The sequence below is a fragment of the Bison bison genome, unplaced genomic scaffold (assembly GCF_000754665.1).
Source record: "Bison bison bison isolate TAMUID 2011002044 unplaced genomic scaffold, Bison_UMD1.0 scf7180017864228, whole genome shotgun sequence".
Classification (NCBI taxonomy): domain Eukaryota; kingdom Metazoa; phylum Chordata; class Mammalia; order Artiodactyla; family Bovidae; genus Bison; species Bison bison.
In genome coordinates, this window is record NW_011494800.1 from 8,915,155 (window position 1) to 8,927,029 (window position 11,875).

At 38.8% G+C, this 11,875-nt stretch overlaps 1 protein-coding gene across 3 annotated transcripts in view; it reads right to left on the reverse strand.

The window, feature by feature from the left end:
* Window positions 1-7,732, reverse strand: part of MAPK10 (mitogen-activated protein kinase 10) — a 195,169-nt gene extending 187,437 nt beyond the window's left edge. For 2 of the 3 annotated variants that reach the window (XM_010845972.1, XM_010845971.1), the window contains exon 1: window positions 7,660-7,725. In XM_010845972.1, coding sequence (XP_010844274.1) covers window positions 7,660-7,725 — 66 coding nt within the window. Of the gene's footprint in view, window positions 1-7,632 lie in introns of all 3 variants that reach the window. The other variant, XM_010845973.1, reaches the window with a different exon arrangement.
* Between the last annotated feature and the right edge of the window lie 4,143 nt (window positions 7,733-11,875).

Consider the following 11,875-nt stretch of genomic DNA (forward strand, 5'->3'; position numbering starts at 1 on the left):
GAGCCTCTTGATGAAAGTGAAAGAGGAGAGTGAAAAAGTTGGCTTAAAGCTCAACATTCAGAAAACTAAGATCATGGCATCTGGGCACATCACTGCATGGCAAATAGATGGGGAAACAATGGCTGACTTCATTTTTAGGGCTCCAAAATCACTGCAGATGGTGACTGCAGCCATGAAATTGAAAGACACTTACTCCTTGGAAGGAAAGTTATGACCAACATAGACTGCATATTCAAAAGCAGAGACATTACTTTGTCAACAAAGGTCCATCTAGTCAAGGCTATGGTTTTCCCAGTGGTCATGTATGGATGTGAGATTGGACTATAAAGAAAGCTGAGCACAGAAGAATTGATGCTTTTTGAACTGTGGTGTTGGAGAAGACTCTTGAGAGTCTCTTGGACTGCAAGGAGATCCAACCAGTCCATCCTAAAGGAGATCAGTCCTGGATGTTCATTGGTAAGACTGATGTTGAAGCTGAAACCAATACTGTAGCCATCTGATGTGAAGAGCTGACTCATTGGAAAAGACCCTGATGCTGGGAAAGATTGAGGGCAGGAGGAGAAGGGGATGACAGAGGATGAGATGGTTGGATGGCATCGCCAACTCAATGGACATGGGTTTGGGTGGACTCCAGGAGTTGGTGATGGACAGGGAGGTCTGGCATGCTGGAGTTCACGGGGTCGCAAAGAGTCGGACACGACTGAGTGACTGAACTGAACTGAACTGATATGCGCTTATCAAGATGTTAAGATGTTGAGAAATTGACTTGATTTTCAAAGGTGAGCAAATTTCTACTAGTGCTTTTCTGAGTTTTTATTTACCCTCTTTTATTCAAAAAGCACTTATTGAGCATTTCCTGAATTAAGGTAGAATTCTGGGCTTGGAAGACAAGGATGAGGACACCCTGGCCCTACCCTAGAGGCCATCACCATTGAGCTGGGAAAGCGTAAACCTGTACAACCAATGGTAACACAAACTGGGATATGGTAAATGCTGTAGACACCAGTGGATGTGCATGCGGTTTCCAACATACATTATCTCTCTGTGCATATATTTCTTGGTTAAAACCATGACTCATCTATTCAGTACATCAGAGTTCCAAAAACAGCAATTTTCACAGATTTTTTCTTAATTCATAGAGTGAAATTTAACAGTTCTTCACTTTTGTATTCAATTGAGAAAAGAGGGCTAAGAATCTAGCTTACCTACATCTCTGGAGAATCAAGAGTTCTGGCACTTTCAATTCCCTGTTGGTCTATATTTTGTAAATGATTTATACAAGAGCAAACTTAAGATTTTTTTTTATTATCTATGACAAATTCCTCCCCATAATAGAGCAAGAAACCTCCTGCCTGCAAAAGCGGCTTGATGTTTTTAAAGAAAAAAAAAAATGAAATGAATAGGAGTAGCTAAAAAATTCAATGAATCTCATGTTCTTCAAATAATTCAACAAAGAAATAAGGTTATTACTACAGTTAACTGACATATTTACTGTTGATAAATAACTACCTGGGCAATTTTATTTTCTATATTTTCTGTGATTTCTTTCTTATAACAGTGAAAAACCTGGAAATATGATATAACTTTTTAAAGCCAGAGATTAAGATTCAAGAGACCTAGATTCTGGATATTCTTGTTGTTTAGTCACTAAGCTGCATCCAACTTTTTGTGACCCCCATGAACTGTAGCCTGCCAGGCTCCTCTATCTATGAGATTTCCCAGGCAAGAATACTGGAGTGCATTGTCATTTCCTTCTCCAGGGACTCTTCCCCACTTAGGGATGGAGTCCACGTCTCCTGCATTGGTAGGCAGATTCTTCTACCACCGAGCCACCAGGAAAGCCCTCCATTTTGGATATACTCAATCCCTAATTGTTGACAAGTTACTTAAAGGTCTTCACATACCACCTGTGAGACAAGAAGTTGGAAACAACCTAACCCTACTATACATGGTGTTAAATGCCACTGCATACCAGGGATCCATGAGATGTCTCATAAAATGAGAAGCTTCCAAAGCACATAGTTTGAAAGACAACTCAAGCAAATAAACAGATAAAACTCAAATAAATAAATTCTGTATTCATTTAGAGAAAATAAATACACCATTTTCTTTAAATTGCTAGAATAGTAAATGAGGCACACAGCTACAGGAAAGAAAAAATAAACATCATCAAATTAAAATTCTCCATGGAAAGTAAATTAAGCACTCTGAGTCACAACTAGAAATATTATGCTTGCTATGATATTTTTAGGGTTTGTTAAGTTATAGAATACACATGTATATTTTCTAGGTATTAAAAGTTTACAGTAAGCAAAAAAAAAAATCAGAGCCATTAAAAAAGTTCATGCTTCATTTCTTCTCTTTATTCCTTTGCTTTAAACTCTTTAAGAACTCTTCCTAGAAATAGACACTCTGAATCTGTACCCAAATTTGGGGAGATGATTTAAAAATAACTTCAACCTACACAGAAACTTTTTGGATTAAAAATAATAGCTGAAGTTTTAAGATGTTTTTTTTATAATTTCTTAAATTCAGATTAATCTCAAAATACGTAAAAAATAAACATTTTTTGTTTGTTTTTGGTTTGGTTCTTAAGGGCTAATGCCCATGGTAAATGACTAGGATCATGGACACTAAGGAAATGGCTTACAATCCTAAAGCTTGCAAATGGTCCAGAGATTCTAACCAGAAATTCAGGCCTGCTCGTTTTCCACCAGGGCACTATCACAGCTGCAGTTGACTGCATTAACCAAACATGTATCATTCATTCATTCATTATGCAAATATTTGGTGAGAGCCCACCCTCTGCCAGATATTATTGTTAGTACTACAACACAGCTGTGTGCAGAGGAGACAAAATCCCAACTATGTGCTGCTAATTATTCAACAGCTGGCTGGGGTTGGGGGAGGGAAGAGGACTTATCTGCACGATTTGTTTATTTACATAATGTACATATTCCTATCAAGACAGATCTACCAACCCAATATCACTGAACTTAGAGCAGGGAAAGGTGTGCATGCTCAACGCTTGTGAGCCTTGTCAGCCTGTGGGAGCTCACAGCACATCACTGAAAAACTTCCATGCCCAAGTGAAAAATGTATTCCAGCAGAGAGAAACAACATGCCAGTCACATATATTAAAAGCTGTCATGGAGGGGACAAAATAGAAAGACAAAGAGGTTGGGTAGGAAGTGTGAGATAGGCAGTGTGGAGTAGGAAGGGGCAATTTTAGATAGATAAGCAGGAAAGACTCCTCTACAAATGAATATTTGAGCCAAGTTCTAAAGGTAGTGAATGAGTGAGACAAGTGGAAGAGTATTTTAAGGAAGCGTGTCTAGGTGGCAATACCCAAGGCAAAGGCTTAGGTATTTAAGAATTTTTACCATTAGTGAGGTGAGAAGACATCTCACTGACCGAATGGTTTTTCTGTTTCATTTGTTTTCTTTTTAATCAAGGAGTGACGTGATCTCCCTTATATTTTTCAAAAATATCTCCTGATGAAGTTTTGAGAGTAAACCCCTTAAGCTCCCGCAATAACCCAGGCTTGGATCAGAATCAGCTCAGTTCAGTTCAGTAGCTCAGTAGTGTCTGACTCTTTGCGACCCCATGAACCGCAGCACGCCAGGCTTCCCTGTCCGTCACCAACTCCCAGAGTTTATCCAAACTCATGTCCATTGAGTTGGTGATGCCATCCAATCATCTCATCCTCTGTTGTCCCCTTCTCCCTCCACCTTCAATCTTTCCCAGCATCAGAGTCTTTTCAAATGAGTCAGCTCTTTGCAACACGTGACCAAAGTATTGGAGTTTCAGCTTCAACATCACTCCTTCCAATGAACACCCAGGACTGATCTCCTTTAGAATGGACTGGTTGGATCTCCTTGCAGTCCAAGGGACTCTCAAGAGTCTTCTCCAACACCACAGTTCAAAAGCATTAATTCTTCGGCGCTCAGCTTTCTTTATAGTCCAACTCTCACACCCATACAAGACTACTGGAAAAACCATAGCCTTGACTAGATGGACCTTTGTTGGCAAAGTAATGTCTCTGCTTTTTAATATGCTGTCTATGTTGGTCATAACTTTCCTTCCAAGGAGTAAGCGTCTTTTAATTTCATGGCTGCAGTTATCATCTGCAGTGATTTTGGAGCCCCCAAAAATAAAGTCAGCCACTGTTTCCACTGTTTATCCATCTATTTGCCATGAAGTGATGGGACCAGATGTCATGATCTTAGTTTTCTGAATGTTGAGCTTTAAACCAACTTTTTCACTCTCCTCTTTCACTTTCATCAAGAGGCTTTTTAGTTCTTCACTTTCTGCCATAGGGTGGTGTCATCTGTATATCTGAGGTTATTGATATTCCTCCCGGCAATCTTGATTCCAGCTTGTGCTTCTTCCAGCCCAGCGTTTCTCATGATGTACTCTGCATATAAGTTAAATAAGCAAGGTGACAATATACAGCGTTGATGTACTCCTTTTCCTATTTGGAACCAGTCTGTTGTTCCATGTCCAGTTCTAACTGTTGCTTCCTGACCTGCATATAGGTTTCTCAAGAGGCAGGTCAGATGGTCTGCTATTCCCATCTCTTTCAGAATTGTCCACAGTTTATTGTGATCCACACAGTCAAAGGCTTTGGCATAGTCAATAAAGCAGAAATAGATGTTTTTCTGGAACTCTCTTTTTCGATGATCCAGCGGATGTTGGCAATTTGATCTCTGGTTCTTCTGCCTTTTCTAAAACCAGCTTGAACATCTGGAAGTTCACGGTTCACATATTGCTGAAGCCTGGCTTGGAGAATTTTAAGCATTACTTTACTAGCGTGTGAGATGAGTGCAATTGTGCAGTAGTTTGAGCATTCTTTGGCATTGCCTTTCTTTGGGATTGGAATGAAAACTGACCTTTTCCAGTCCTGTGGCCACTGCTGAGTTTTCCAAATTTGTTGGCATATTGAGTGTAGTACTTTCACAGCATCATCTTTCAGGATTTGAAATAGCTCAATTGGAATTCCATCACCTCCACTAGCTTTGTTTGTAGTGAAGCTTCCTAACGCCCACTTGACTTCGCATTCCAGGATGTCTGGCTCTAGGTGAGTGATCACACCATCGTGATTATCTTTTGTTCGTGAAGATCTTTTTTGTACAGTTCTTCTGTGTATTCTTGCCACTTCTTCTTAATATCTTCTGCTTCTGTTAGGTCCATACCATTCCTGTCCTTTATTGAGCCCATCTTTGCATGAAATGTTCCCTTGGTATCTCTAATTTTCTTAAAGAGATCTCTAGTCTTACCATCAGAATGGATCAGAGTGGTAATGGAGAAATTGGTAAGATTCTAGATATACTTTTAAAGGGGAGCCAACAGAATTTACTGACAGATTGGATGCAAAGTGTTGTCCAAAAGCTTATTCTGAAGATTTTGTTCTAAGAAACTGGAAAGAGGGGTTAGCATTTACTGAATTAGAGCAGAGCAATTTTGACAGAAAGATCAAGTATTTGGTTTGGTATATGTGTCATTTGCTACACCTATTAGACATTTGAGCTGAGATGTAGAAGCAATTGGGTATATGAGCCAAGTTTCAGGGAAAGCTTTTGCTAGAGGTATAACTGGGGAGTATTCATGGTATCGATAATATTTAAAACACTAGAGTTCAAATGAGAGCCCCACAAGAGAGAGCATGAATTTAGTGAAGATTTAGTTAACTACTTAACAAAAACATATTCTCAGTGCTCTGCAAGTATGAACTCACTTGTTTCTTATAAACCTATTACCTTTTCCCTTTTTACTAATTAACCGAAGCACAGTAAGGTTAACTAACTTGCCCAAGCTCACAAGTAAATGGCTAAGTGGCAGATTTAGAATTTCTAACCCAGGCTGTTCAGATTCAGAGCTTTTGTTTTGTTTTGTTTTAATTTTAATTAAAAGAGGATAATTACTTTATAATATTGTGGTGGTTTTTGCCATACATTGACATGAATCAGTCATGGGTGCACATGTTTCCCCCCATCCTGAACCCTTCTTCCACCTCCCTCCCTACCTCATCCCCCTGGGTTGTCCCAGAGCACCAGCTCTGAGTGCTCTGCTTCACGCATGGAACTTGCACTGGTCATCTATTTTACATATAGTAATATACATGTTTCAATGCTATTCTCTCAAATAATCCCACCCTCATCTTCTCCCACATATTCCAAAAGTCTGTTCTTTACATCTGTGCCTCTTTTGCTGCCTTGCATATATGATCGTCATTACTGTCTCTCTAAATTCCATGTATGTATATATCTATATATACATATATATATATATATATGTTAATACACTGTATTGGTTTTTCTCTTTCTGACCTACTTCACTCCAGATCCAGAGTTCTTATTAGAGAAATCATCTGAAAGCCTGGAAGTTTGTGGCACTACAACAATTTAGAGGCCAGGAAGATAAAATAGATCAGTAAATCCTATTCATAGAACATAATACATTTTATTTTTCCATAGAAATTCTAACTATGCTCAGCGTACCGAGTAGATTTACCAGTGTTTTGTTTTCTTTGTACTTTTCTATATTTTCTATAATAAGCATGTTACTTCTAGAATTAGAAAATATTGTTTTAAAATAATATTATTTTGAGTTATTTTTTAAACCTCATTTCAAGGGACATATGTCATTCTGTGTATATAACCCATCTCGATGAGAAAATACAGCAAAAATCATTACAGAAAAAATGGAAGTGCTCTCTGCTTGGAGTACAATTAGAGCTACTATAAAATTTACCAGCCACATAACAATCCCTAGTGTAAAACTGAGCTCTGTTAATGATACAATGACCACAGTCTTAAGTCAGAATGACCTAAACATACTTAGAGGAGGTACGAGCACCTCAAGTAGACTTTTTCTTAAGAATATCATTTGTATGAATACAAGAGTGCAGACCTTCTATTGTCCATGTACACTACCTCGTCACTAGTAGGTTAGCGATACCTTTATTTGTCACATTGCTGCTAGTCTTATTTGTTCCCAACTCCTGGCTAGAACAGGGCATTGAAAAACGAACTAAGGGCTGTGTGTGCATGCTCAGTTGTGTCTGACTCTTTGCGGCCTCATGGATTGTAGCCCACGAGGCTCCTCTTTCCATGGAATTTTCCAGGCAAGAATACTGGAGTGGGTTGCCATTCCCTTCTCCAGGGGATCTTCCCAACTCAGGAACCAAAACCCTGTCTCCTGCGTTGTCTGCATTGGCAGGGGGATTCTTTACCACTAGTGCCACCAGGGAAGCCAAACCAAACACTGCCTACACACTGTTACATCTGAGTCCTGGAGACTCTGCACTTGGGGCTCATCAGTCCCGGGATCAAAAATAATATCTATTTCAGCTATTTTGATTATTTAAGCCACATTTTAAGGATTTGAAAAAGACATATTAATGCTGTTAAATATAGTAAGAAATCACTTTATACTGTGATTAAGTACAATATTTGCAATATTAAAAAGAATTCTCTTCATTCCTATTCTAAGATAAATGAACTGGGGGAAAAAAATCTAGGCATCCAATTCTACTCCCTAGGCTACTTTTAATTCTACATAAACACTAACTTTAGTGTGAAACGTGCAAGATGAAATGGCAAAATGGAAATACAAGGGAATATACTGTACCTTGTTTTACCTGTAAGGAACACACACCTGACAAAAGGCAATTTTCACATCCAAGGTTGGTTCACTGCAGTAGTACAATAAATGGAGGCTCATAAATACCTACAGAAAAAAAGGGGGCATGAATTGCTAACTCACCTAATCATTCATTATTTAATAGTTATAAACTTTAGTATAATTTGAATTATACACAAGGTGTCATGCACAACATATATTTGGCATAATCCTTTTCAGACCAGTGCTAGGTACTTTTCACAAATTGCAAATATTAAATGAAATAAGGTAAAAAAGGTCTTATCATCTATCCTGATGGATGTCATCACAATCATGAAGACTAGATATAAGAAACTGAATATACCTCATATGTTAAAGTTAATTACATCCTATCACAGAGCACTTTCAGTTCTGGGCTTTCCTGATGGCTCAGATGGTAAAGAATCTGCCTGCAATGCAGGAGACCCAGGTTAGAACCTTGGGTCAGGAAGATTCCCCTGGAGAAATGAATGGCCAACCCGCTCCAGCATTCTTAGCTGGAGAATCCCATGGACAGAGGAGCCTGGTAGGCTATAGTCCATGGGGTCAAAGTTAAGTACATCTTATCACAGAGCACTTTCAGTTCTAGGTATCTAATTCTTAAAAATATCAAATATATGTTCAAGAAGATATATATAAGAATATTTATTGTAGAATTAAGGGCTTCCCCGGTGGTTCAGCAGTAGAGAATCCGCCTGCAATGCAGAAGAGGCAGGAGACTCTGGTTCAGTTTCTGGGTCCAGAAGATCCCCTGGAGAAAGAAAAGACAACCCATTCCAGTTTTTTTACCTAGATAAGCCCATGGACAGGAGAACCTAGTGGGCGATAGTCTATACGGTCGCAAAGAGTCAGACGGGACTGAAGCAACTGAGCACACACTCAAAAAAAACTTAATTTATAATAAAATTACAGACAGGACTTGGAGTAATTGAATCAGAGCTTAGGGTATCAGCATAGATAAACATTTCAAACATGATGCTGAATGGGGAAAAAGTATCTTTCAAAAAAGTATCAATATCATTATTAGTGTAAAATTTTGAAGTACATAAAATAATATAAATTGCTTTGTTATCTAACCATATAACCATAGAGTAAAAAAGATACTATATTAACATGTGTTTAATCGTGGTGGTAAGAAAAGATTTCAAGTATATTATTTTCTGTATGTTTCTTAAAACTCCTAAAGTTTTAAGGAGAGGATAATAATCTAGAGGTGGAAGTGCCAAATCAGGTATTGGTTATTTGGAAATGATGAGGCAGCATCAGAAAAATCCAACTGAAATCTTATTCAGTTCAATTGAACACACTTGATTGAATATTTATTATGCAAAAGATACAATTCTGTGATTAAACAATTTTAAAGCCACTATTGACAAAGACTTCTGTTTCAGGCAATATGAATGGCAAGATATCCTGAAAACCACTTTCAGTGCAAAAAGTGTTAAAAAGGTTAGATGAAAGAGACAAAATATTTTTAAAATGCATAGCTGAGCTGCTCAAAAAGAAAAAAGGGTAAGAAGAATTCTGCGAGACTGAAAACAAAGTGAAAGGATCCATGCGGAGAAGTAAATGAGCTGAACCCGTCACTTGTGCGCAGACCATCTGCTGATGTCTGAAGATCAGAACCTTAGCTTTTAAAGGGCAGCAGGCAAGAAGCCGAAGCTTGGAGCTGATCTGTGATGGGTAGTCACACTGGAAACACCTGCATAACATTTACTACAAAAAGTTCCAAACAAAACTCTGGAACAAGCAAAATAATTCCAGAAGTTCAGAATTGCAAATATATACACACATATATATTTTTTACATTGGAATGTGTGTAGATTTTTTAAATACAAAAAAAGAATGGCAGGAGTAGAATATATAAGACATTTCTGAAGAACAAGGTGGATATTTGAGGGGGTTGGGAGAGAATTGCTCTACCAGACAAGATTTCATATAAAGCTGTAGTATGTAAAGCTACATGGTATTGATGCCGAGAGAGTTGCTCATTCATGTCCGACTCTTTGTGGCTCCATGGACTGTAGCCCACCAGGCTCCTCTGTCCATGGGGTTCTCCAGGCAAGAATACCGGAGTGGGTAGCCATTCTCTTCTCCGGGGGATTTACCCGACCCAGAGATCGAACTGGGGCCTCCTGCACTGCAGGCAGATTCTTTAACATTTGGGCCACCAGGGAAAGAAAGTGAAAGTGGAAGTGAAAGTCTCAGTTTTGTCCGACTCTTTGGCATCCCATGGGCTATACAATCCATGGAATTCTCCAGGCCAGATTACTGGAGTGGGTAGTTGTTCCCTTCTCCAGAGGATCTTCCCAAACCAGGAATGGAACAGGGGTCACCTACATTGTGGGTGGATTCTTTGTCAGCTGAGCCAACCAGGGAAGCCCAAGAATAGTGGAGTGGGTAAGCCTAACCCTTCTCCAGAGGATCTTCCTAACCCAGGAATCGAACCCAGGTCTCCTGCATTGCAGGCGGATTCTTTACCAGCTGAGCTATCAGAGAAGCCTGATTAATAGATCAGAGAGCCCAGAAGCAGATGCTTACATACATGGAATCAAACAGATAATGTTATGTTAATGTAGATGTTTAAACCTGATTATATTAAAGATACCTGGGAAAAGATGAAACTTTGCATTAAAGCATGCAGAGACAATTAGTCATGAATACTGGGGCAAGGGGAAAAGGACATACACCCTTTGCTAAGAGACAGTTGCTTCTCATATTTGTGCAAGTCTTACAGGCAGAGGCGCTGGCTGCCTTTATTCCAGACTATGTTCTCAAGGATAGTTATAAGAAAAAACAGCCTTGGAAGGGAAAGATGCCACTCTCTGGAGTATAAGGCAGGTTTTATTACTATCTATTATCCAGTATAATATAGACAAGGTGCCCCTCTAGGTTAAAGGTAAGGCATGCTAACCGCCCACTACAAGAGACCCTCTTCTGTAACACAACTCACTGTTTGTGTGGTAGTCATCTGACCTTCCTTGAGTCACCCTATGGGAACTGGGTTTGAGAAACTGGCATGAATTCTGACACTGTAGCTCCTGCTATTAATGTGAGTAGTAAAGAACTTTTCACCTGACTCGGGAACTGCGTTTCTTCTGCCCCAGCATCCTCTGGCAGGCTACTTTGTTAGCTTGCAGGCAGAGTAACATCTTAGACTGTTAAAAGTTCTTCACAATCTCTACCTCACATTGTATACAAAACACAATTCCAGATGGATAAAATTGTTCAAGAAAGCCCAAACTTTAAATAATATGGAAGGAAATGTAGTTGAATGTCTGAAAAATACATCATAAATAATATGCAAGTTGGTGGGAGTTGGGAGGGAAGTTCAAGAGGGAGGGCATATGTGTATACCTGTGGCTGATTCATGTTGATGTATGGCAGAAACCATCACACTACTGTAAAGTAATTACCCTCCAATTGAAATAAAATTAAAAAAAAAACAAACATGTAAGTTGCTACCTTATAAAGGAAACTGTTGACAAAACAGACTACTTAAAATGAATCATTTCTGTTTATGAAAAAATGTGACAGGGTAAAAAAAAGTAGGCCATAAATTCAGAAAAGATATTTGACAGACACATAACCAGAGGAAGATTCATCCAGAATCTATAAAGAGCCCCTAAAATATGAGAATAAAAAGGCAGAGAATCCACAAGAAGAATGGACAATAAAACATGGACTACATTTCATAGAAAAAGAAATATAAAAGCTTTCATAAATATATGTGTAATTTTAAGCCACACTGAGATACTATTTTATACCTATCAAATTGATAAAAACTGAAAAGTATGATAATGTTCAGTTTTTACAAAGCAGTTGCTCAGATGGGGATGTTTATACACCGCTGATAGTTATACACAACTGGCAGTTAGAATAACCATATCCAGGGGCAAAATAGCACTAGGAAATAAACTTCTGCATACCCTGCTGCTGCTGCTGCTAAGTCGCTTCAGTCGTGTCCGACTCTGTGCGACCCCATAGACGGCAGCCCACCAGGCTCCCCCGTCCCTGGGATTCTCCAGGAAGAACACTGGAGCGGGCTGCCATTTACCACCCAGCAATTCTATTTCTATACATACTTCCAGAGACACTCTTGTGTTTTGCTACCAGGATACACATAAAAGGCAGTTCATGAGAATACTTTTGTAATGGTAAAATAAATAATAAAAACTAATACTAGGAAAAAACAAATAACCATAGAAAGACC